At 46.1% G+C, this 27,925-nt stretch overlaps 1 protein-coding gene across 1 annotated transcript in view; it reads left to right on the top strand.

The window, feature by feature from the left end:
* LOC135391619 (uncharacterized) overlaps positions 1-27,695 on the top strand; it is an 83,912-nt gene extending 56,217 nt beyond the window's left edge. The window contains exons 3-6 of the mRNA XM_064621938.1: positions 8,915-9,083; positions 23,087-23,196; positions 23,537-24,069; positions 27,354-27,695. Coding sequence (XP_064478008.1) covers positions 8,915-9,083; positions 23,087-23,196; positions 23,537-24,069; positions 27,354-27,435 — 894 coding nt within the window. The 3' untranslated portion in view covers positions 27,436-27,695. The remainder of the gene's footprint in view (positions 1-8,914; positions 9,084-23,086; positions 23,197-23,536; positions 24,070-27,353) is intronic.
* Positions 27,696-27,925: the final 230 nt, after the last annotated feature.

Below are 27,925 nucleotides of genomic sequence, written 5' to 3'. Positions count from 1 at the left end.
TTGTTGTGTCGTGTCCACTGGCTGCGCCATGTTGATCCTTAGGCCTGCCTTCCAATTGTGGCTTTACTTACGTGCTTTTCTGGTGAATGCTTTCAGTCGCAGTCGTGGAACCTTGCTGGCATGGGCACCGTTTCTGACACCATGTAGACACTGACGACTTGGGACCTTGGAGTATCACGACCTTTATTACGAACAACCCGTATGGTCTCAAAGGCTAATTGTCCAACAACAGGAATGCCCGACACGCACCACGCGATCTCGCACCCTAAATGTCTTTCTTCCTCGTCTTTACGATAACCAACCTACAGCTGAACGTCAGTTAAAAACGAAGGTAAATCGGAGAGCAGGAAGAATACGCCCTTGCTGTCCGGCTTCTTCAGTTTCAATAAGGGGGGCAGACAGTAAGTTCCTGTTTGTTTTGGTCAAGGAATTCGCTTGAAATAGTCAGTGAAGACCTGGAAAAATCGGGAAATTTGAAGCCTACAGTTTGGTAGACCCCCTGACAACCAAATCTTTTCACCCCCAAACGTTGTGGCTATTAAATGAAGAAATTAAATTAACAAGAGCCACATAGCTTTCCGCGAGCTGTGCTGGCAACAACAACATCCACTACGGCTCGCCTCGATAAACTCGATAAACTGCACCGGTGCGCCCCGATGCGACCTGGTGCAGCTTGCAATCCTCGATAAACGGCACTGGTGCGCTCTGAACGTCCTCGATCAAAGGAGTGCACCCGTTCAGTGCAGCACTGAGTTGCCCCGAACCCACACCGATGGCGATTTTGGGTGATGCATCTGGTAATCTGAGCGAGAGCGCCCAGGTCCAGTGCACGATTTGTTCTGGGGCAGTCATCACCCGAATTTGTCGGACGCTCTACCGCTCTTCAACGAGGGGCGCCTCGCTGCGCCTTGTGCGTTCATGAACTTCTGACAGCATATTTGCGTAGTCACGCACTTTCGCCTGTTGTAGTCCGGACCACAAGCATAGTTTGGGAGAAGGAGGTCACATCTTCCTCTTTGTCATTCAGATTATCGTGTCAATCGAACTTTCATCCTTACTACTTTCGTAAAGATGCATGCCGTCAATGGTGAACTCAACAAATAAACAGATGACATGCACACAGCCGCAGGATCAATACGTAGCAGACGACACTCACGAGGCGATAATATGCCTATGCTCGTAACATGCTCGCCATTAGAGATGCAAAATTTCCGGAAATTTTGAATCGTTCGAGAAAAACCGTTCTTCTTTCGGTTTTTCCGAAAAATTGAAAAAATGGAAACAAACGCGGTTACTGCTGAGTCGAAGCATTGCCGGCCAAGCCACAGCATACAATCAGCTAGAAACTTTAGTAGTGTTCACCCTCTAGGCATAAATGCAGAGCAGAGCATCCCATGAGACTGCTGTCTACTCAGCGATAGGTAACTGGAACAACCCGTCCACTCCGACCACTGATCTCGATTGTAAAAGGCTGGATCGCGGATGGGGAGCGCGAGCGTGAAGAAACCGGCCGCCATCTTACTGTACCCACAACAGTCGCCGCAGCGATCATGGCAACTTCTTGCAATTATGGTCGTACCAACCGTACTGGCAAGGTTACAGGGCCTAAATTTATACAGGTGAGTCACTCTTCATCAAGGAATAAATAGGCGTCCATTCTGTATATTTAGTTGCCCATTATGAAGTGTTTTTTTGCCCAAAACGAGCACTGGGTGCAGGTTGCTTGATCGCTCTTCCGACGTTCAATCGAGCACACTTGCATTTTACCCGGCGGCAAATACAGTTTGAGTGCATAATATGCTTGAAAGAACACGTTACACTACACAGGTAGTGTTGTCATCAATATATGTGCGAGCACTCGAGCGCTTTTTTGCATGCATTGCTAGCATGGTACACGGTGTTCTCTGCGGAAGCAAGTGCCACATTCATTTCTTTGAATTACCTTCACGCACAAGTTCGGTATTACGTCATAATGAGACCACGATTGGCACCTTTTTTCATGTATTGGTATTGTTTTGTGCCTTGGTTTGATTTGTGACAAAGAATCCTACGTAACGGTGGTGTGGCGCGACTTGAATAACGCCTTTGTGTCTGAGCTGTATCGTCAGCTAGTTAAGATCGTAGTAATTTGTAGCGTGTCGTGCTATTTGTAGCAGTTTTTAAGGCAAAAGTGGTCTCTCAATACAGGTTTTGTCATGAGGGCTACCCAGTGAATTATCTGTGCAGTGTGATACGGCTGGGTGTACAGGTAAGTATCACGTTCCTCATCCACTGGTTTCTACTTTACAGGAAGGAACAACCTCAGTGCGCGCACTGTGGTTAGCCTCTCTCAGTTCTGCATATTTTCTTACATGTTCACATCAGAAACACACCTTAGACTTTAGGCTCCTTCACCCAGCAATAAAATAATTAGAGATTGTACTTCTTCTTAGAATAGTTTTTAATCTTTTTAATTTTTAGAAGATACAGGGATTGTAAACCATGTTTTAAACTGATGTTTTAACATTTGTCCAATGCATTTATTAAACAACATATTCATTTTTAACTGGTTGCACCCAAACCAATGTTCTGATGTATTATTTCTTTTGTTGTCGATGCACCATAAAAATTGGAATAATCATCATCAATGCAGGTTACTTCACAGCTGCCTCAACATACTCAAGAAATGGGTGCAGAACCTGCGTAATGCCCACAAACTTTGACTACCACAGCACCTCCATAAAGTAAAGGCATGTGTGTCACATGGGATTTTTAAAGGCATTCGCAGTATATAATACCTTGTATGAACTGTTGTTGATCTAAGCAGCCTCTACAGTACACTCTCAGAAATTAAAACTTGTCAGGGAACTGTGATAATTGTTCCAGTTAATAGGCATGCATATGTACGCTATAAGAAGAAAATTATTTATTGAGAATGCACTACTGTTGATCACACTCGTGCAGCTGTAGGTTTACCTTCGGCCTCTTGGAACTCTTTTTTTTAGTTGCCTTAGCTGCAGGAGGAGTGTCATCGAGCATGTCAACTACTTGCAGAAATATTGCCGTATTTAAGATTATGACACAGTTTGAAGGGTTTCAATTCAGGAAATTTGCAGTGGCAGGGCCTGCCAGAGTGAAACCTACTGAATATTTTATGGTGTCGAAGTGGCAGTTCCTCCAGGATAGGAATATCTTAGATGGGAGCAAAAAGCTTGAAATTAACAAAGTGTTGTTTGCATTAAGCAATTTGTAATACACTGAACACATAGGCAGCAAAACAAAAATTTAAAATTCAGCATGTATGAAAATTGGGTGCAACAAATTTGCATAGTGTACGTGTACATTGTCATTCCTGAGATATATATTGTCATTGCAGGGAGGTCACAAAACAATAAATGTATTGTTTTGTCACTTCCCGCATTCATTGTATCTTGAAATGCGTATATGCCAGAATAAATGTTGAACTTGAAAAATGTATATTCTCTTCATTCATAGAGCATAACATCACTTATCTTCTTTACAAAAGCATATCGTGTTACATCTTTGTCACGCAGAACGCACAACCAAGAAAGCCATCTTCCATTAAACATCACGTTTCAGACATGATTCAGTTGGTATCATTTCATAGACAGGGTACACCAGGGCTCGAGTTTCAAGCTCCAAATCGTCATGTTGCAGTTTGGAAACCGTACATGTGTAGTGCAAGAGAGCCCTCGCACATTAAAATGTAAGATGGGAGTCACCGTTACTGAAAAGTAACTCCTATGAGAGAGTCTGACGCTGCAGAAAAGTGTGCAAACTGCGGAAAGAGATCTTCAGAAATCGTGCCTGGTTTCACGGAAGTGCTACCACACTCCCTTTTAGATGACGATGATAATGATTGGAGTTTCAGATGTGCAGCTGCATTTTTTGCAACGTGCTCCTCCTGCTTCTCTGGCTACTCATGTTGTTTACATCTACTGTTGATCACATTCATTTATCACATATTATATTCTTATATATTATTATTATATTATCACATATTCGATCACATTAAATTAAAAATTTAGCATATATGAGAAAATATCAGGATGGAAGTTGCTATTCATTGCTCATTCCAACCTAAAATTGAGTGCTACAAATTTAGAGAGCGTACCTGATCATTGTCATGCCTAAAATATATATTGTAGCAAGGTCACAAAACAATAAATGTAGCCTTTTGCGACCTCCCTGCACGTTCATTGTATCCTGAAACGCATAAGTGCAAGAAATAAATCTTGAACTTGAATAAACTTGATGTTGTATAAACTTGACATAAGACGTTGAATAATATAATGAATAATATAAAATATTGAATAAACTTGAACTCGTATATTCTCTTTACTCATCATCAGTGATCTTCATTACAAAAGCATATCGTGTTAGACTTTTTTGTTTGCGTTTCACAGACTGGGTACACGAGGGCCAAAATGACAAAATCACAACTGTTTCAAGCTCCAAATAGTCCTGTTGCAATTTGAAGATCATATGTAGAGCTGCATTTTTTCGAACATGCTCCACATAACAAGCATGACAAACTTTTCTCACGCTGCAGGTGTATCCAACAAAAGCATATGAGCGCTGGAGAAGGACATTCAGTTTCGCACAACCGCGCCTGCAAATAATCAGAACACATAAAGGAAGAAGCAAACAAACATAGAAGGGCTGTACTTCAAAAAGAGATAAGTCCTGTGTCTCAAGGAGGTGTTACCACTTTCTAAGTAACTTAATTGATTAAGCTTACATCACTATACCTGATTAACTGTCCTAAAGAGTGTGATCTAATTGCGTGAAGTAATTATTTGGGCTGCTTCGGTGTGTCCATATTTGCGAGGCAAAGCACCGCTGTCGTTTACTAAGAGACTCGTGCTAAGGCGATGCTTGATATAAATCATACTAAACGCATACACGGCTAAAACAACGGCTGTGATTCTACAGAACGATCTCTTTCTGCCATGCGAGTATATCTCTTCCCGGACCGTTCTTTATGGAACAATTTTTGTCCAGAACGCAGTACCGGATATTATATACATGGTTGTTGTTAACCTCAAGTCGTTTCTTATTGAAATATTGGCTGGGAAACGTGCTGTAGTACAATCCCCAGCGCTGCACTGCAGTGACGGTCTAGTTTCGGAATGCAAAACATAACGTAATTAAGAATCGAACGGCAGGACACCTGTGAAACACTGTTAGGATACATCAGTATACTGGCACCTTACAAAATTGTGTGATGACAAACAACGACAAATGCTTGCAGCGCAATAAATACTCACAATCTCTGTTGCCTCCCATTGTTTTCTATGGGCGCACACAGCACTTTAGGGCCCACCAACATGGCGGCCCGAAGGCACGCCTCTCCCCCACGAGCCCCTCTCCCATGCGCGATCCAGCCTTTGTACATAGAGATCAGTGACTCCGACCAGAACTCTGACATTATGTGAACGCGATGGCGATCGCTTGGAGCAGCCAGACGGAGCTCTAAGTTGGTGGTTGTTGACGGATTAGGGGCACCTAAGGCACTGTTGGCGGGTTGGAACGCATCGAAGGCACGAAAATTTACATTTTTGAATTTTGTTGCCTGGAAATTTTGGGCAATTTTTCCGGAGACGACGAAAAAAATCGAAAAAGAACTGTTTTTTTCCCAAAATTTTCGGGTTTTTTCCGGGGCTTCGCATCTCTACTCGCCGTCGAGAGCGGAAGAAGAGGGTCGAGGGCTGTTCTGGCTCGGCCTCTCGCAGCAAGAGCCAAAAAACTGCTCTTGGGGCGAGCACGCGGCTCTTGCTCTGACCACATACGAATTTATCGCTCGGGTTCCAGGGAGAAAAAAATGCTCCAAATGCATCACACGAAATCGCCACGAGCAAATCGGCCGAGCGCCAGAGTGCAATCCCAAGAATCATCGCGATTGCCGGAAGCACGGAGGAAGGGGGAAGCGGCAAGTAGCCAGGTGTAGCCCTGCAAGTAGAAGCAGACAGACATCGTCAGCATGGCAATTGATCAGTGCCGCTAGCTACGGGTCGCGACGAGCCACAACGAGCACAGATCTCTAGGTGGCGCACGCTATAGTACCTGATCCACCAGTGCGGTGCAGTTTCATGTTCGACAATTAGGGAGTGACTTTTTTGGGTTAAATGCCTTTCTCAGATTCGGGGGGTAAAAATCGGGCGCTATTTTTAAATCTGTAATTCAGGGAGAAAGCGGGCGATAATTGTGCCTTCGGGTGTTTTTTTTTCCTCCTCTTGTCTATTAATAGCGAATTCGGGTGGTCATTTCGTAGCAAAACGGCCGAGCGCTCGGAAATTGCTAGGTCTGCGACAGAGCTGGATCACGTGACCGTTGCCACCCGAACATGATTGCTAGGAATCTGGCGGTTTTAGGTACTTGGATCACGCTAGGGGCGTCGCGGTCGCAAGTCTTCGAGTTCTGTCGTCTGCTAAACCACGTAGTTTCAACATGCGGGCCAATGAGGGCACTTGCCGCCGTTGCAGTGCGCCAATGAAAGCACTTGCCACCGTTGCAGTGCGGATGTGACGACACCGGATACAGTTGAGCAATCTGCTGCTCGATCGTTTTGAGACCGGGCAAAAAAAGTGCTAGCTAGCAAATTCCGAGCGCTCGGAAAGCGCCACTCGAACATGCAAGATTTGCTTCATTTTGACCAAGCGAACATGACTGTCGAGATCTGGCAAAATAAGTTGCTCCGAAATGACCACCCGCCATAAGTCATTTCCTAATCTCTTTCTTCTTCTTCTTTTTTTTTTATTTGCGGAATCGTGACCTTCCAGCGGTAATCCCCGGAAGGCATAGACAGTGTTGTCACACATGGGTGTATTGCTGGGAACGTAAGTGACCCATTCTTACATGTGTTACACGTGGCGACCTTTGTTCGTCTTCAGTGGAAACGTCACTTGAGGATTTCATAGTGACTGGAATTTGGGGAGAAATCGGGTTTAACCCGTATTGGTCGGAGTCAGTTCGGGGGGGAATAACCGGGCAGAATCGGGTTTAACCCGATAAAGTCACTCCCTATCGATAATGCGTCCGTCCAGGGCACCGCCAGTGTAGAGCGCCACGCACCACGGTGGTTTCGGGGCAATTCCGGAGCAAGTTCATCGAGGACGCTATCGAACGAAAAAAAAGAAAAAGAAGTTTCGAACCCTCTTTCGTTCGCAACATACAATGTGGGAGAATATTTCCGGACACATTTCAAAACGTTATTTAAAACTGTACATAATAACAATCACAGTGCTGTAGTTCTCTCAAAAGTTTTATTTGAGCCCAACCTCATACCGTCAATATGATAGGAATTACAAGCTGCAGAGAACCCGAGCCCATGCATTTTCAATGGCCTATACCGCCGCCGTTAGGCTTAGAGTCACTAAATAAGCTTCGATTCAGAGTATCGACACTGAGGTCCAAGGGAGAGCAGGAGCGCCATCTTGTTTCCGCACCACACCGGTATCGTCCCCATTTGAGGATCAAAGGCGGATAACATAATGCTCCCTGTGGGATAGAGAAGCGTGTATGATTGTTGTGCGATAATCCATGTATTGTTAACCAGAGCGCCCCGAGGATGTCAAGGTGAGCTCAAGGCCGTCAACTGCTGCTTGCAAACGAGAGGAACATTTCAGCCGTGCACGATAGATGGCATCTTGCGCTAACGTGCGCAGTGCGCGTGCGCGTGGGTAGCGTGGCGCGGAAACAAGATGGCGCACGCTCGCTCTTGGAACTCAGTGTCGATACTCTGAAGCGTAGCTTATTTAGTGACTCTAGGCTTAGGCGCTCTCCGTTTCATACTGCATCGGATGTTGGAGCGTTTGGAGCGTCCTGTGGCCTCTTCTCTCTGTCCCGTTCCCAGTGCTAGTTCACCATGCAATATGTTTTTGATTCCCTCAGGTGGTCTAAAATGTGGTTACCTTCTACCCATAATCTATTGACGTATTTGTGTGGTCATTTCGTGGCAACTTTTTTTGCCAGATCCCGAGCAGTCATGTTCGCTTGGTCAAAGCGAAGCGGTCTCGTATGTTCGCGTGGCGCTTTCCGTATGCACTGAATTTGCCAGCTAGCACTTTTTTCGCCTGGCCTCGATACGGCCGGGCACCGGGTTGCTCCACTATATCCGGTGTCGTCATATCTAAGGGTGGCGAGGGCCCGCACATTGAAGTTCACGTGGGTTAGCAGACGACGAAGCCCGAAGACGAGCGACCGCGATGCCCCAAGCGTGATCCGCTAGATTCCTGGCATTCCTGTTCGGATGGCAACGGTCGCGTGATCCAGCGCGGGCAACTTCCGATCGATATCCGAGCGCTCGACCGGCTTGCCATGAAATGACCACCCGAAGTCGCCATATGTATGTCACGGGTGTCCTGAACAGAACTTCCTCCTCCCTCCCTTGGAAATCCAAATCCAAATCCAAAGACTGCATAATAGACGGGGGGGGGGGGGATCTTGGCGTAGAATGTAATCTGCCTTTAATAACGACGTGCCAAAGGGCCATGTGCACAGATACGCTATGCACTATGTGAAGCTCTACAGGAAAATTTGAACTGATAAAAAAAAGTGCATTGTGAAATAGAAATACTACTCTAAATTCAGCAGTGAAAATTATATCGGCACTTTCTCTATTGTCGAACCTTACGAGCTCCCCAGACACGTGCTGCTCAGCGCCCCTCTGGGGAAGGTGCCCCGGGCGGCTACCCCTCCCACGCCTACCTTGGAGACACTCCGATGTGTGCAAGTGCGAGCCACATGAAAAAGACATTGTGAACGCATGGTGTGTACCGAATTATGTCATTGAATTGGAGCTCAAATTTTGACATATCTTGCCACTAGTATGACCAAATCAGCTGTCAGTTTCTGCTATACATGCGAAGGTCTTTCGCTTATGGCCACGTAACATGTACATTTTTTACTGCAGTTGCTGGTACTGTCAAACACAGAGCGACTGGATGAAACCTACCTGAATGACAGGATAAAGCAGTGGGAAGAAGTCTACCCACTGTACACGGGATGGTTTTTGAGACCCTCCGACGGGTTGCATCTGCAGATGCGCTACGCTGAGATCTCAAGTATTGCTGTCGAGAATGGTAGGTGGTCATGAGAAATACAGTGCATCTGGTACCTGTACTTTGTTACGCTACCGCCCTATGATCAATGCACCTATAGAAAACTTTTTTTTTTACTTCTCACTCTTTGAAACCCTGAACTTAGTCCTGTGGACTATGTCACGAGAAAAAGTTTTGACAAGTCGATAAAAGGCATTAGAAGTTTCCAGTAGCGCAGTTCTGCTGCACAGACAGTTATCCATAGCCAGAAAAAACGAAGCGAAATGTGCATTTAGATGTCTTCCTGCGTGTCAGTTTGGATAGCGTGTTTTGTTTTGCACTGCGTGCTTTGTTAAACAGAATCTGTCACCAACAAACTTCTTAGCCGGTTGTAGGAGAAAATTGAAATAGGTTACGACACTTCGCATCATGACATGCTGGATGAATGTAAGAGATGGTTGCATGTGAACATATGTTTAAAGTACTACAGCGAGGGTGTGGTGATTTGGAAAATCAGGAACACATTCTTCTCTATTGCCCGCACTACCTCCAGGGCAACACCTATGGCAGATTCGGGTGATATATATGCAGGGTGTTTCACGAAAAATGAGCCACAGTTTCAAGAGATAATGATTCATCGCACACCAAATAGACAGACTGCATAGTGTTGCAACTGGTGTGAGAATACTCATACAATTTCTGTTTGTAATTCATTAGTGAAATTAATTAGTCAGTTTTTCACTATAAGGATTAGAGCCAAAATATCAATGAGACAGTTATAGCGGGTGATACAACGACACGAAACCCGCTGATTGCACCTTTGTACCTCTAGCGGGTCTTTTTTTTTTTTCGCCCGACTCCCAAGACTAACTTTTTGGTTTGCAAAAAATCGACGCGGGACCTGTCGCAGACGCAGGAGGAACACCGGATATCACAGCGCTTTCGAGCGTCCTGTTATTGAATGAAGAGTAGTCACAGTTCTCGTTGACATTTTGACATTTTGACTTGACATTGACTCCAGGTCCCGACAGGTCCCGCGTCGATTTTTACAATCTCGAAAGTTAGTCTTTGGAGCCGGAAAAAAAGGGATTCCAAAAAAAGTTCCACACAAGGGCTACCATGGGGCAGTCAGCACCTGAATTCGCTAGGCGCTCTTACCACCGGAGGCGCTGCGCACTGGAAACACCTCTGGCTCGAGCTTTCGCAACGGAAGCGGAAAAGGTGCCGTAGGGAGAGACTAACTGCCCTGTGCTGCATCATCCGAACTAACTGCTCTCGTGGGGGGCAGAAAAAAGTGTTTATACGAAACCACCATTACAGTATATATCTAGACCAGCCAGACCCTTGGCTTCTAACTATGATAAAATTACTTGGTCCATGGACAAGTCCTCCCCACCGACTCTCTGCCCTGAAAGCCAGGACAGTTTTGACATGTAGTCCTTCGCTCCACCAAATCGTTGTATTTTTACAAAGTTACCGCCAGCAGCCTGTAGCACATATGCGAGATCTGTTCCTGACACACTCTAGGAACATTTCAACTATTCCCAAGAGGCTGTCACAGAACGACTAAGTGACGATGGGGAAGCTGATTTGAGTGCCATTCGACTCTCACTATGCTACTTTACAGGGACTGTCGCATGCAGGAATGCAAACCGAAACTTTGGTGTGGCTGTATCACATGGCCGATAATATTCACAACGGCGAAAATTTCACTTCAGACAACGCCATACTTTGCACGCGATTTGAGCAAACGGGCAGCAAGAGCAGACGACGGTATTCGCCTCGAGATCGATGTCGCCACCACGCGGCAGCTCCGTGAACTGCCCTTAGTGGGGATGCGCTGCCTGAGCCGGTGCTTTCGCTGTGGTCATCGTGCTCGAAAACATGCTTGGAAGGTTGAGTTTCTGGACGTTTGAGCTTTTAAAATCACTTCAAGATGAGTGAAAAAGACTTAGTGGGAACTTTTTTGAACTTGTCTGGTTCCCTGCACTAGAGTGCTTAGCAGGGAAGAAAACTACAGAACGTGCATATGTTCCGGTATGCGGATTCCACTCGGCCTTTGTTATATTATATTTGTCGCTGCGGTTCTGTGTGTCAAACAAAATGTACCGAGAGCTAAGGTCAATGTTGTAGCAGTTCTTTTTTTTAAATCATAAGTATAACGATGCCACAGTTATTTATAGAATGGTTTCTCTGCTGGCCATTCAAAGTTACTTCATAATGCTCAGTTATGGTATTCTATGCGCGCTAGACACAAGGTGCATCGAATTTATGAATACATGTATGATATGGAGGTTTTAAAATATGTGAATTTCAAGCTTTCATCTCATTTCATCTGACCGTATGACAGGCTTGACTTCTATTTTTCACATACGTGATCATTGGAAAACGAATTCAAGGTAAAATGCTATCACCATCCCCGAACGTTCTTTGTAAAACACGCGTGTTTTGTGGTGTACGAAGCACGTGTGCAATGGCGAATTTCAGAATATACCTGCCGCTGGAACCAAAAACTTAGTTTGTATATAGTTATTACCTGACTAGTAGCACCCCACACAAAGTCAAGTCCACCACAGAGGTGTGGTCATCTTGTAACATGTTTTAGCACCGTTTGATGAATGCCTGCACAGGAGACGAATCAAACCTCAAACCTCTCCCATACTCGCACGACCTGGATAACCACCGCTGTTATACGACGCAAAAATTATAGCGAAGGGCTTCAGTACTTATTGGGCTATTCTGCCCTTATATTGCATTCTTGCACAATTGTACATTGAGATTTCCAAGACCAGTGGAGACAGGAATGTTGAGTTTTTTTTTAAATCCTTGTTGTTCCCAAAAGACAAAAACAAAATCTCGCTTGGAACAAAGGAGGCAGTGTGTCCCTTCAAACGCACACAGGTGATTTTCTTTTCACAACTTCGCGACTTCAGTGTTTCGCAGTGCAGGAATTTTTGGTCAACGTTCACACCTTATCAGCGTTCTAAGTAGCGCATTTCATCACATCCGCAATGTGTGAGGCACTGACAGCGGCATTTCATCCAAAAACACTGCGATACCCGCGTAGAAAAGTCTGCGCCTGCTTCGCCGGATCCGGGAACCGGCCCTCTCGTCACAATCCTACTCGTCACCGGAAAACTGATCACAGCGGCCCTCTCGTACAAGGTCCTTTCGTCCCCGGAACACTCGTTAAGGGGGGCGGTTCGTCACCGGAACACTGGTTGCAAGGTTGACCCCGTTTCAGAGGGAATGCGCATGAGCTTGTTTTACACAAACGCATTGATCCAGTACCCGACCAGCGCTTCCGCGAACCCGGATTTCAACCAGTTAGGACTGACCGGTGAACGCGGATTTAAAAAGGCTACACCCAGTACAAATTTCACGTCTTTGCTAGGGGCATGGGGAAATCCCACAACTTCAACATAGGACAAGCCGCCATCTTGACCCTGGCAACGAGGCCAGCCGGAAGTCGTGCGTACGCTAGTAATGAATTACGCTGTTATTCGTAAATTTCCAAGTGAGGTTAGGTTGCTTAGGCTAACGGACAGCGAAGCCGTTGGTTAGATTGGTGAGTCATGGCAGAAGCATTGCGGCAGGCGAGACGACCGTCGCTGCACCAGCTGCACTTCGGTCTAAGCCTCGTTCCTAGTGCTAGATCTGAGCGTGTCCAATGTTGAATATGTGTTCCAGGGGCACGGAGAATATGGAAGTAACGAAAACTCAGCGTGGGGCTCCGTTGCTAATATACAGTTAGAGATTTTTCTATACAGTTAGTAGAATCTGCAGTTCTGGTATTTATTGGGTATGTCGGGATCGTACTATCTGCAAGGCAAAGATAACTACTGACGAGTCTTAGTGTTGTACTGGCCCTAACTGGGGCTCACACTCATGCTGGAGATCCAATTGAGACCAACCTAATTAAAAAGTCTCATGTTGTATAGGCCCGTGCAAGCTCAATAAAACCGCAGTCATTTGTTATCTTTAAACCGTGTCGTGGCATACGGTGCATTGAATAAGTCATAGGAATAAACAAAATAAATTTGTAGTTCTACAGTCAAAATCCACGCCGTGACACGAGTGTTCATTGTGACGATTATTCCGGCGTGACGACAGTTCTTGGTACGAGATGCCCTGTGACGAGTTGGCCTCCTTGACGAGTTCACCTATGACCAGTCAGTTCGATCTCGAGGCGATATTCGCCTCGAGATCGAAGTCTCTCACCCAAAAACCACCAAAACGTCACACGGAATACCTACCTATCACAGCACGCAGAAAACGATCGCTTGCATAATGTAAAACCCCGAGACTAGGGAACACGGAGGGATAGGCACAACACAAAGTCTCAAACACACTTGAAAATTTTACTTCACATACAAGAAATGTATACACAGACAGAGGTGAGAGAAACAACCAGTTGATGACAAAATAGGAGGTCAGTTCGGGAGAACGAGAAGTCTGCTCAAGGCCGGACCGAGGATTACGGATGGGTTGCTGACACAGTTCCCGCAAGAGGTTCTGCATAGGGTCTCCCTCAAAGGACTTCTGTGAGGGTCCACTTCAGATGCCTTTACAATTGTTTCATCCCATAGAGGGAAGCAGTCTGAGCATTCCTCCAAATGATTGGCAATTTCGGAGTTTGAAACCTCTTGTGGGAACTGTGTCAGCAACCCATCCGTAATCCTCGGTCCGGCCTTGAGCAGACTTCTCATTCTCCCGAAATGACCTCCTATTTTGTCATCAACTGGTTGTGTCTCTTCCCTGTGTATTCGCGTTTTACGCCAAATCGACGACGCACAGCGGTGCTGCTTTTCGCATGAATCGCTGAGCCGCACCCGTATTTTGCTGTTGAAATCATGGATGAAGTAAACATTGCAGACAACGACCAGCGAACTAAACCGAACTAGTTTCGTTCTGTGTTACAATGCGACTCTGCGCGCCGAGTGGATAGCCAGTTTGTCTTTCCGCGTTTTCTTCTTTCCACACATACACTCTAAATCGTTTCACACCTTTAAAGGTGTAAAATAGGTGTATTAACAAAGATCACACCCCTTTCACACCCTACAACTTTGTTTTGGAAGTTCCTGAGGGTGTAACAATGGTGTACTACACCCTCAGGTGAAATATATGGTGATAGTGTGTCGCCTGGGTGTAGAAAGGGAGTACGTTTGTTTTCGTTCACATGAACAAAGTAAATACATACAACAACAGGGAGCAGGAAGTTACATTACAAAAGTGCATGCCCTGGATTTACAACACGTCTACCATCTGGTAATGCATGCAGATTTAGAGGATCTGTTGAGATAGTGCTTAAATTTCTTAAAACGCGTTGCTCCTCATTGCAAGACAGAACAAATACATGATAGTGCTCACCATACTCAACTGTAGGTAATGTTTGTATAGAAAAATGGTATCAGAGTTTATAACATGTATGCCTGCAATCTCAATGAACACGGGTAAGTCCTCCTCGGAAGATTCTTTGGCAAGCCAATAGCAAATGTGTTATAATTATCAACTGCACTTTTCACACAGACTATAGATTCTGCGTGAATATCACGGTCATGAATGTAGCTCTGAATTGCTTCTGGGGCATGTTGAAGTAGTATATCCTTCGAACCATCAGTAGATGTGGCATTTCTCATGAAGGGCTGCTACCACACCTACATTTGATAAAATTGATGTCTTCTTGCAAATGAAAGGGTTATGCTCTTAAAATGTCAATTTTTGCTAGCAACATATTTAAAATGCTGGTGTTTCCCTTCGAAACGCGTACAACCATACAGATAGGAAAGGACCAAACATCCTGATGAGTCGCGGATAATGAACAACGTAATGCATTTTACAGGGGTTAGATATTTGTGGGTACAGCACTGCAAAGCCTTGAAGAAATATGCAGCGTTCTAAGTAATGAACATGCATATCGAGGAGGTGCTTGCTCATGAGAAGGTCTACAGTTTCACGAAAAGCTATATACAGCTGCTACGCTTCATTGCGATGCACAGCTGCCACGCCATACATGATTGTCTGTATGTCGGCTGTGCATGTTTACACACATATTTAGTCACCTTGATATGCATACATATATGGACCTCAATGTGATTATACGCAATATGCTGGTAATTGTGAAAACACAGTTACCAGCATATTGCCACAAACCCAACAGTTTTATTCGGCGTTACACCCTTTACACCCCAATTGCCATGAGGGTGTTATAATACACCTTAAAAGGTGTGCGCCATGAACATTTTCATTTACACCCTTTAAGGTGTAAAACGATTTAGAGTGTAGAATACCGCCTACTTCGACGCATCGTCGGAAGAAATGGATTGAGCGACTCAAAATCAGCACACCTGTTACATCAGCAATGCTTGTGTGTCTGGCGGAGCTCTTGGAGCGATACTACTTACATATCTGATGAACGTTCTTTCTTTCTTTTTTTTTTTGCTTTTTTTCTCTTCTGAAGCACACTTCTGTGCAACTCACGTCAGACAGGGAAGCAAAAACTTGTCCAGACAAAACAGAACAAGTTTGTTTCAAACTTGAATAGCCATTATGTGTAAGAAAGCGCAAGAAATAGCGTGTAAACGTATACCGAGTCAGTTTTGTAACTCCGCGTTTGAATCAGCTCGTCAAATCACTTGGGAAAGAATGCAGAAAGAATGCGACGTTTCGTTACGGTTTCCCCAAAACATGCGCACCAGTGGCACACGGATGTCGCAACCATAGGTCGGCATTTTGCTAAGAATTCATTCAACATCACATCATGGTCAGTTTTCCGCAAAGCCCATCACATTACATCACCGTCATAAACCATCACAGCACGAGCCCGTAACTCAACTTCAACCTCAGAATTCATCACTTCATAGCCCATCATTCAACTTCAACTTCAGAATTCATCACATCATAACCCATCATTCAACTTCAACTTCAGAACCCATCACATCACATCACATCATTCAACTTCAACTTCAGAATCCATCACATCATGACCCATCATTCATCTTCAGAACCCATCATCAGAATTCAACTTCAGATCCCATCGCGGTTTTGAAGTTGAATTCCTATGATGGGTTCTGAAGTTGGTGATGGATTTTGAAGTTGAAGTTTGTGATGGGACTCTGAAGTTGAATTCTTATGATGGGTCTGAAGTCAGTGATGGATTTTGAAGTTGAAGTCTGTGATGGGTTTTGAAGTTGAATTCCTATGATGGGTTCTGAAGTCGGTGATGGACTTTGAAGTTGAAGATTGTGATGGGGCTTTGAGGTTGAATTCCTATGATGGGTTCTGAAGTCGGTGATGGATTTTGAAGTTGAAGTTTGTGATGGGGTTTTGAAGTTGAATTCCTATGATGGGTGCTGAAGTCGGTATGGGCTTCACCAGGACGTACCAGAATTAACTGTTGGTGACGATTTCTGCCGTCTCTTCACTCGCTCATCCTGTGCCTCCTTAGATGACGCTCACAAGCAGTCTGCCCATGATGCTCTCAAGGTAGTCGACTTCCATTGCGGTGCTCGCGAGCCTCTCATGGACCTAGATTTCTCCTTAAACGAACTACAGTCTGCAATTTCTGTCGCAAAGAAAGGCTCGTCGCCAGGACCCGACGGGATCTCATACCAAGCCTTACTCTCTTTGGGACCTGAGACGCTTGGTAAGCTGCTGTATCTCATAAATGAATCTTGGAGGGACGGAGTCGTACCTGACATGTGGAAGACTGCCCGCGTAATCCCGGTGCTGAAACCAGGAAAGTCACCAAGAGAACTGGCATCGTTTCGGCCCATCAGCCTCACTAGCTGTCTCTGCAAACTTGTTGAAAGGTTGATCCTGAACCGCCTCGACTGGTTCCTGGAATCCCGAAGCCTTCTAGATCCAGCACAGGCTGGCTTTAGACGGGGACGTAGCACGATGGACTGCGTGATTAATGTGGTATCCCACGTGGAACAGGCTAGTGCTGACGGCCTCCTGAGTGTTGCCGTTTTTCTGGATGTCAAGCGAGCCTATGACACCACAAGTCACAATCACGTGCTGCATGGTCTTTTTACTATGGACGTCACGGGGAGAGCCCTTAGGTGGATCTCTGACTTCTTGCGAGACAGGACCGTATACGTGAAAACCTCAGAAGGCGAAACCCTTCATCACGGTACAGCAGCTGGTGTCCCACAGGGAAGCGTCCTTAGCCCGCTCCTGTTCAACGTTGTCATGGCCGCACTACCCTCTCTCCTGCCACGGGGCGTCAATGTTAGCTTGTACGCTGACGATATTTGTATCTGGTCTTCTGGAAAGCAGTGGCCAGCACTACAACGCCGCCTGCAAAGCGCGCTGGACATTGTAGCCTCCTTCCTGGCAGAGAGAGGTATGGACCTGTCCCATGAAAAGACTGTGTTTTTGCCTTTCACACGCCGCCATTTGAGAAACCTTCAGCTCTACATAAGTGGGCACCCAGTGAGGCGCGTTACGCACCACCGGTTCCTTGGTCTCATCCTCGACCGCAGCTTATCGTGGAGAGCAGAAGTTCGCTGCTTGAAAGACAGAGCAGAGTCCCGACTGAATGTTCTGCGCTACCTCTGTGGTACCCGGTGGGGGCTCACTTCTAGGGCTCTTTTCGGTCTTCACCGGTCCCTTGTACGTCAGGTATTGACTTACCACCTTCCAGTACTGCATCATCTCTGCCCCACATCTGAGCAACTGCTGGAGACCATTCTTGCGAAGAGCATCAAGACGTGCCTCGGCGTCCACAAGTCCACATCAACTGCTCTAGTCTTCGCGGAAGCCAAGGAGCCACCTGTACCCATCATGAGGCTCGATCAGTCTCTTAGCCACTATATGAGGCTGGTAACTCGCCACCATCGACACCCCTTAGTGCGCGCTTTGATTCGTCGTCCAGCGTCTGGGTACAGCCAAGCCGTTCTTGCCCACCGAAGCATCATCCCCAAGCACAAATCTCTGCCGAAGCACCCTGACCCACTATGGGCCCTGCCCACACCCCCTGTCCGTGTCGAGGTACCTGGAGTGTCCTCGAAGAAAGCTGCGTCGACGGTTGTTCTACGGCAGCTCACCTTGGCCGTACTTGACAGCGATAGAGGGAAGATTCAGGTCTTCACCGACGCATCAACGACGCGTTCCGGCTCTGCTTGCGCCTATGTGATCCCACAGTTGTCAGCTGAAGGATGTGCAAGACTCTCACACCGCACGTCGGCGGCGGCGGCGGAACTGCACGCGATTTGTATGGCGCTTGGCTTCATTGCATCCTCTCCATCCCCAGCTCAGTGGTCCATCTACACCGACTCCAAAGCCGCCTTACAAGTCCTTCTCCACTCTACAGGATCGGGATGTCTGTCTCCAATGGTGCATGACGTCCTTGAAGTGTACACTTCTGCCGTATCACGGGGACATGACATCCAGTTGCAGTGGGTCCCTGGCCATTGCGGTGTCCCCGGAAATGAGGCTGCGGATGCAGCTGCCAGGCGTGCCCATCTAGCGCGTGGCGTTCGCACGCACCCCGTCTACTTCACAAGAGGGGATGCAAAGAGCACGATAAACGCAGTAGTGAAACGTCTGAGCGGGGAACACTGGCGTCGATGCGTCCCAGTTAACTCACTGCTGCACAAAGTGGATCCAGACCTGCAGTTTTTAATGCCCCCAGCGCTCCCCCGGGCCGTTACCTCCATCATTCACCGGCTACGTCTCAATGTGCCATATACCGGCCGCCTCCTCTTTAAACTTGGGAAGGTTTCCACACCGAATTGTTCCGAGTGCGGGGTATTGGAGGACACAGAGCATGTTATAGAAGCCTGCCCTCGATACAGAGAGCCTCGTCTTTCCCTTGAGGCGGCACTAGCCCGCCTCGACAATCGCCCTTTCTCCGTTGGGAAGGTTCTAGGCTGCTGGCCCGCCCAACACCAGGTGCCGGCATTGCGCGCTCTTGTGGACTTTCTTATCGCTTCGGACTTGCTGGACACTATGTGAAAACTTCGGTGACATTGTGTTCGCACTATATCTGACATTGTGCAGTGAGTGATTCTCGGCGTCGAACGTCTCCCCCTTTCCTTTCCCCCGTCTTCCTTTATGCTTTATCCTGCTTGGTTGTTTGTTTGTTTGTCCTATTTTTCGTAGCTGACCTTTTTCTTTCTTTTTGTTTCTTTGTTTCTTTTGTTTACCAACAAACGCGTTTTGGAGTAGCCAGTTCTGACTGGGTCGGGACTAACCTCTCCATATTTTTCTTTCTTTTCCAATCCAATCCAATCGGTATGGGGTTTTTGAAATTGAACTCCAACAAAGGCCTACGTGGGGTGTGCCCGGCTGCAGGATTACGACGCTAGCGTCCTGCTCGCCTGTGTTGGCGTGGGTTTCCTGGTAGTGGCAGCAAAAGCGTAAGCGAGGGAGGGGTATGCTGTTTGGAGGGCGCGGTCAGCCTGCACTCGATTGGACTTGGAAGCAGGATTTACCAATGAAGGACGAAAGGGAGGGATGCCACGTTTGACCTACGCTGTCGCATGCGAACAGCGGAAGGTGTATTGCTTGCGCGGTAGGGTTGTTGCACAATATTGCGCCCGTTGTTGACAGATAAGTGAGCGCATAGCACATTGCGCGTTCATGTGGCTTCGGGTGACCGCTGATGGGGTTTTGAAGTTGAGTACCAACGAAGGCCTACGTTGGTGTGCCCGGCTGCTCGCTGCTGGAGGATTACGACGTTGGCGTCTTCCTCGCCCCTGTTAGCGTGGATTTCCTGGTAGTGGCGGCGAAAGCGTAAGGGGAGGAGGGGTATGCTGTTTGGAGGGTGCGGTCGCCTTGCTCTGGGTTGGGCTTGGAAGCAGGGTGCACCAAGAAAGGAAGAAAGGGAGTGATGCAACGTTTGACCTCCGCTGTCGCATGTGAACGGCGGCGGGAGGTATGTTGCTTACGCGGTAGGGGTGTTGCACAATGTTGCGCCCGTTGTTGGCAGCTAAGTGAGCGCATAGCACATTGCAGGTTCATGTGGCTTCGTACGACATCCTTGCCTGCCGGAACATTGAACGTTCACAGGACTTCGTACGATCGCCGTGTCTGCCGGTACATTGCACGATCATGTGGCTTCGTACGTCTGGCTTTTCCGCCGTGCCATTTTTCACTCGTGACGCGGAGGTATCTTCGGCTATTAGCTTCAGCATCGGAATACATCGTGGCCAGCCACTCAGTATTACATGAGTTCTTGTGACATGATGCTTACTGACACTGGAAATAGCCGTCATGAACGAATTCAGCGACCTGTAATCAGCTTCGCTGGACATATGTTTTTACTCTAATTCTTTCATGCAATACACCACTGCAGTGGTTTATCCGGAATCCCAAGCAGGGGGCGTGGTCATTATTACAGCTACGTGATAACAGCTTTACACGTATAATTACCGATATGTCATTACAGCTGAAACGGCAAGCCCCCTTTTTTGCAGGGGGTGTCGCCAAACTTTTTTCTTTGGTGTGGGGGTGTCACAGGGATGTATCATGATCTTGATTACCGAATTTTCTCGAATCGAAGACGACCTTTTTTTTTCTTTTTTTTTTTTTTCAAAATCCCGTGTTCCGAAGTCGGGGGACGTCTTACATTCGAATATCCGCGCCAAAACGACGTCAGGGGAGAGGTGGGAATGGGCGACACGATCGGGCCATTAGCACGGCGCAACCAATACCACCTGTTGTGGTTGTCGGCGCCAGTCAGTGCGAAACAAACAAAGCAATGCAAATGGGGACTGACTGTCATGGCGTCGTCACTGCTGCTTTCGAAGTTCGAACGCAAAGTTATCGCTTTCGCCACTCAATGCAGCAATAATTTAGTGTCAGCTAGGTGGTTTCAAGTATTGGAAGTACAGTAAATGCTAGAACATGGCTAAAGCAACAGGGAGAGGTTAAGAATTGTGCCAGCGCAGTGGATTTTGGACACTTCATTGATTCTTTGGACTGACAGAGGCAGCGTAACCTTTGTGGACAGCCTCGCAAATCCTTCCAGGTCATACATAACAAACGAACACTTGGTGCTTGAGGCACAGGAGAAGAACGCGATAGATAAGAGCCCCCTTAACCTGGCAGTCACGGTTGAAAAATGTGGCAACGCAAGCACATTTAGTAGTACACCACCAAAATGACATGTAAGGATAATCTCAGGTAAAACATACGGTCCCTAGCACCAGCGGACACAGTTGCTCTACGCGGCACGGCTTAGGGAGAAGGAGGCAACCATGTACTTTTACTGCTTTAGATAGCTGAAAGTAGAGTGCAGCTCTCATCGGCGCTTCCTTCCTCTCGCTGCAGAAGAGAGGTGAGAAATCTCGGAAAGCAGTGACGCTCTAATTTCGAGATGAACTGAACCGGTGAAGGAGTATTTTCATTGTTGGTGAACGAGTTCATTCAGTTAAAGCAAGTGAGTCGTTCAGTTTGAACGGTTCATTCGCAAACATCAAATCACTTGTTCCTGACACAACCTAGGAACCTTTAAACTCTTTCTGAGAGGCTGTGACTGAGATTGATGTCGCTGTGATGCTGGGGAACCTGACCTGAGAGCCATTCAGCTCTGAATATACTGCTCCTTGAGTGCTCCTTTGAAGGGACGCAAGAGCAGGGGCTGGGTGTTGAGGGTATCCCAAGCGAAAAATATCTCCAAGTGGAACCACTTGCAAGTTGTTTATGAAATAAATACCCGTTTGAGAAACTACTTAGAAATAGTTCACTTAAAAAAAAAACTTGCAAGTGTTTCCACATGGAAAATCACTTGCACGCTGTTCCACTTTGGAACCCATTTGCAAGTGTGTCCGCTTCAGTTGACAGCTTATAGCCAGTCCTAGACACGTATTTTACAGCAGAGAACTTTTACTACTTAACATAGCCCACAACAGCTCTGACCAGATCCTCTCTGACTTCCAAGTGGACACACTCGGCAAATTAATGGTTCTATTTAAAACCACTTTGCTGACCAAGTGGTTCCACTTTGACCCACTTTGCTGTTCAAGTGGTATTCCACTTTGTTTTTTCACCTGGCATGGCAGAATTCCCCTTTGGAAAAACGATAAAACATCATACAGTCATTGCTTCATAAAGGCGAGATGTCTGGGCGGCGGTCGTTTGGAAGGTGCGGAGCAGACAAGCTCAGAAAGAATCTGCTAAGCCACTTGACTGCAGGACTGCACTGTTAGGTGACTGCGTTATGATTGGCGTACAAAAGCATGTTACTGTGATGTTTTTGTGGCCTGGGCTCCCCCTGCTGTAGAGGCAATGCTGACCTATAAACCTCGTTTATATAATATCTATGCACTTTTGGGGAGATTAAATTTGTGAACGAGACTGTCTAACAAGTTCAACCATTGTAGTACATGTTTCATATACAGTGAACCCTCGTTAACATGACCATCACCGTTCCCGCAGATTTTAGTACCTAAAGCGAATTTTCAGACTTAACAAGGAACGCACCCTCTGCTGACGCAGAACAAAGGCCTACGTAATTATTACGATTTATTTTCTGACAAAGTCCATTATCAATGTCTGCTTGGAGCAATCGTCAGTAATCGAGTTTTCTAAATGAATAATTAGCACCATCTTGGTGGGAGGTCGGGCTCCCTTTAACACAAATGCCGAGCCGTTTCTTCATTCTGGCTGTCAACTCAGTCCTTCAGCTCGCTTCATCCCGGCCATTCTTACGTGCGTAACAGCATCAGCACAGCGTGACCTCGTCCCCTAGCCATCACCTTTTTAAGCACTTCAGCGCTTTGGCGGTCGGAAAAGTGCTGCGAGTGTAATCCCAAGGTGAACAATGTGAGGAGTCGTCCCTTCTTTAACATGTGTCACCCTCTGCTAGAGGTAGCGGCAAAATGGTTTCCAAGAAAAACAGTCATGAAGCCAGTATGTCAGGTTATCAGGTGTCATGCTTACGAGGGTTCTCTGTACACGTTTCCGGAGGCAATTCTCACTTTAATGAGTGAGACATCTTGAGGTCTCAACATAAAAGGTGTAACAGTTCAGCTGATCTGTATGCATGATGTACACTTTGCTTGCTCTTTTTGAAACGTGTGGAACTCACGTTACAGGGTGGAACATTCCAAAAATTTGTCACGCCGAGGCCCTCGTCTTCTGTCTCGGACGGCTGTGCTCATTTGGAAAGGAACCCGAAGACCAGGTATACTGTGACAGCGACAAGGTTTGTTCACTGAGCACACTGAATTTTTATCAACGTACGAGGAAGTTTCTTGGTCGCCTTCTATGCAAAAGTACTTTGAGATTTTTCCTGCGCTTTACTACATTACTTGTCGATTTCTTACTTCTTGCTTTCTCTATTCTTCGGCCTGCATAGGATCAAGATTGTCACCATGAAATGCCTTTGCTCATTAGTTGTAAATAATTTTATTACATTTGATTTATTTAATTTTATATTGACATCGGCGTTAATTATTGTACAAACATGATCACGTGTCTAGCCTGTGCAGAAGTAGATTTTCGAGGGACGATGTCAGTCCATTGGGTTCTTTTCTTTTTGTTAGGTGAAAGACAGCTACGGCTCAAAGCATACATTGGCCATATTCGGATATGCAGTAGTGGACAACATTGTTCTTGCTGCGGTTAATCTAAACGAAGACCAGCAGTCAATGATTGACAACCCAGACGACAAGGAGGAGTGCTCAGTCAAGACTGCTGCTGGTATCCAGGTGGACGACTGGGAGGCAACGAAATGTTCCGTTAACATTGAAGACATTGTTTGTGCAACTACGGACCGAGAGGAACCATCAAAATTGGAAAAATTGGACCAAGTCCCAAGCGCAGACACGGTCAGCTTTATTGTTCTGGGCCGCACAGAGAAGCATCAAGGGCGTGATTTCATTTATGACAAGGAGCTTTGCAACTCGTTGGAGAGGTTTTCGAGGGAGAGGATGAGCGAAGGAGTTCCACGTGGGGAACAGCTGTCTCTCGACCAAATAGACATCTACAAAGTGGAAAATGAGTTTCTGATCGTGGACAGCAGGACTGTTCAACTGGACTCTGTGTTCACCGGGTTCTACCAGAGCTACAGCGTTGCGTAAGCACAGTTTTGTTGTTCCTCTTGTAGCTTAAGTTTTTGCTGCACACACTGAGAGTACAAACACAAAGATTTCATGAAGGCTGCCATACTACCTACCACTGCTGCCACATTCAGGATTTCCAAACGTTTCGAGACAATGAAGTCTTGTGGGACAGTGCAGTTGCGGCTCAGAACTATGGAGAAAAGCAGAGACCACTTATAACTAGAGCCTGAAGTTTTCGGGAACTGTTTTTTTTTTTTTCTGAATGTGGGGAGTAAAAGACTGTTAGATAAACACTTGCCCTAAATTCATGCAAATTCAGGTGGAAAAACTTTCATTACCCTAATTTCGCGGAGAAATTGGGCTCAGTTACTCCAACTAACTGAACTGGTTCGCTGCAAATGGTGATGTAACTGCATTTGCTGCCAAACAAGTTAGTGTGCATTCCTACAGACGTCTCAGTGAGGGCAACGTGAGTGTAAAAATCCGGTTTCACCCTAAAGAGGCAACCTTCAATTCGGGGTGTAAACTCGTGGAAGAATAAGGTTAAACCCTAAAACTTAAGGCTCTACTTATAACATACCCGCTTACAGGGTGGGACCGCTTATAATGTGGCATTTTCAGACCCCCAATATTCTTCCCATAGAACATAATGTATAGGAATACCGCTTATAATGGTCGATCCCGACACGGGATGCAGGTTATAGTGCAGTCACCTACATTCTCATTGAAGTAGATAAAAGACCGAGCACATTTGTCAGCGAATTCCCAAGCGTGAATCACCCATCACTTCTTCTCACATGCCTCTTTTATCTCTTCGTGACGAGGCGGGCTAGGGTGTCGTGTGAGGAGGTTGGCCGCCCAGAAAAGCTTCCGACTTCTCTTTACATCACGTCACCCGTCTTAGTGACGCCATCTGTGACACAGTCAGTGCGCAAGACTTGTGGCACAATGTTGTAGAGAACGACTTTGTTTCTTAAGCGGACACCAATGTCTGCATCTGCGAGCGAACAGCCACCGATGAAGCGATAGTGAAAGCTGTCCAGGACCGTGAGGCGTGTGTGCTAGAAAAAGACTCTGATACTGATCGGGACTTTGTGGCAGTGGAGATGTCCAGCAAAGAGGCGATAGAATGTGTGCACAAACCGTGGGACTTCTATACCCAGAATGAACTGAGCGATGAGGCATTCAGTTTCTGCGCTGTCGTTGAGGACGCTGTAGTGCAGGACATGGTCGGGAAACTATGCCAGACTAAAATCACAGCATTTTTTCAGGCTCCCTGAGAATGTTAATTGCTTTCTCTGCAAGGAATCTCTGCGCTGTGCAGTCTGGTTCAAAAGATGGTGTAACAGAAAGATTGGTACTCAATCTCGGGGATGTATTGGCCTAAAAAAGTGATATTTGGTTATAGTGTGGTACCGCCTATAGTGCAGATTTTTGGCAGTCCCGCGACGTATGTTATAATTAAATGCATAGATTGAGAAGTTACCCGTCAAAAAGAACTCATTACAAGTTAAGTTACCGTGAGCAAAATGTAACTAAGTTAACAACGAAGTTCTTCAGCATGAAATGTAACTCGCAGTTACTGAGTTACTTTAAAAAAAGAACGAGTTACTTCCAAGTTACTCCTGACACAAAATAGCATTACGCAGGTGCAGCATGCGTGAGCAATTGAGTTAGACCTTGAGTTGCCCGCGGAGGAGTGCAACATGCTTAGATCGTCCAACAATAGACCTCTCCCTGTTTGTAAACAAATGACGTCATAGTGTTCGACAGCGCCGAAATTTGGTAGAATTGAACTAGGCTCGAAGCTAGAGGTGAACAAGGTCGCACCCGAAAGCCACGGTCTTGAGGGGGTTACGACATGGTCCCTTAAAGGGACGTGACTCTCGGTCCTACTTTTCTTTCAATTGCTTTCAATGGGAGACAGCGAACAAGTGCCCGTTCGTGGAACCCAGCCCTCCTTCCGATTTGTTTCGGTTTCAGTGTGTCTACCAATGTCATGATGACATTTCTCTGGTAGAGGTCTATTCGAACGCTTTGCACCTTACCCCCCGTGGGCACACAATGGTTCAGCTTCATTTCAATGGCAGCGGTTCTTACTTCCTGAATAAAATAGTGTCATTGATTGAATATCACGTTTTATGGGGGAAAATGCCATGAAGGAACCGGAGAGAAAGCTAGAAAATATGTGGACGTGAGTGAAAAGCGAGTTAAAAGTAACTTGGAACTTAACCTAAGTTACTTTGGCAATGTTACCTGAAAAAGGAACGAGTTCCTCTGAAAGTTACCACGGCGCAAAAGTACTGAGTTAAGTTACAAGTTACCAAAAAAAGGAACTTAGTTACAGTAACGAGTTACCTCGAACTCTGATTAAACGTGATAAAACCCTCAGTGCAAGGAAAGACGAGGACAGAACACACTGTGTGTCCCGTCCTCATCTTTCCCTGCACTGAGGGTTTTACCAAAAAAAAAAGAGGAAAAGCTGAGCATTGCATGGGGGTCAGGCTGGTTTGTTGGCCGGGTAAGGCATTCTTTTGACTGGACTGGACCATTCTTGGGTATTTCACTGTAGTCCTTGACAGGGCCTGGATCGGGCTCCGGCCTGTGCTACACCACAGTTAGTTAACCGCAGTCGAATTTCATAGCCCACTGCTCTATAATTATAGCCTGAAGTTTTCGGGAAATATTTCTCTCCCAATTCGGGTATAAAAATCTAGGAAATCAACATGTGCTCTAAATTCTTGCGAATTCAGGTGGACAAACTTCCAGTATGCTAAATTCGGGGGCAAAATCGAGCTCTATTACTCAAACAAACTGTACTGGTTTGTTACAAACGGTAATGTAATTATGCTTGCTGCAAAACAAGCTAGTGTGCATTCCTACAGACGTTTCATTGGGGGCAATTTTCCGGGTAAAAATCAGGTTTCACGCTAAAGAGGCAACCTCCAATTTGGTATAAAAATTTGGGGAGGAAATGGGTTAAACTCTAAAACTTCAGGCTCTATTTATAATGGACGGGCCAGGCTGGAGGACAGCTTATAATAAAACACTGATAATATTGATATCAATATATCAATTTTAAAAGTGCTATACTACTCACACAGGAAGGTGAGGGTCCAAGGTGCTAGCACTGGTGCTAGCGCACTTTGACCTAGTCAACTACCTCCATTTCATTTGCCACTGATGTTTGTGTTCCATGATGAGTAATGTGCAGGTTAAAATACTCTGATGCACTTGCAGGGCGTTACACATTGTCTAGTATCCTGTGAAGTTCAGTGACTGCAGTTCTCTTTTTCAGGACTCCTCTTTGCAAATACTTCAACTCACGAAAGGGATGCCTGAATGGACCAGTCTGTAAATATAGGCATAAGCCCCTCTAACGTCGATGCTGCACACACTGCGCATGACTAATAGAGTTATGTGCATAGATTATATATGGGCATGCTGGAAGAATCAATGCTTAGAGCTTTGTGTTTTAGTGGTCATACTAGCAAAACCTCCCATCTCCTAGTTTGCATCATTGCCGTATGGGGTAAAACTCACCCATGCAAGAAACCCAGAAACAAACTTTCTCTGTGTGCTGGCTTCACCTCACAGTATGTATGTTCTGTAGTAAATTCACAAGTCCAAATCCAACTGAGCCATTCCCCTCCTCGGAGCATATGTCAGAATGTTTTTATCTGTTTTTATTATTACCTTTTTTGTCGTCCAACAGCATGGTACATAAAATAAAATATCAACAATACAACAGCCTTCAAAATGCAACAGGCAGAAAATATTGTTGCGTCTTGTGGTATCTTGGGCTAAAGAGTGCGTGTTGCTTGACATAGGACGCCTGCAATAATATACAGGGTGTTTATTTTTATTCGT

The sequence above is a fragment of the Ornithodoros turicata genome, chromosome 4 (genome assembly GCF_037126465.1).
Source record: "Ornithodoros turicata isolate Travis chromosome 4, ASM3712646v1, whole genome shotgun sequence".
NCBI lineage: Eukaryota > Metazoa > Arthropoda > Arachnida > Ixodida > Argasidae > Ornithodoros > Ornithodoros turicata.
Note: the sequence above shows the minus strand (reverse complement) of the source record. Positions and strands in the feature narration are given on the sequence as shown.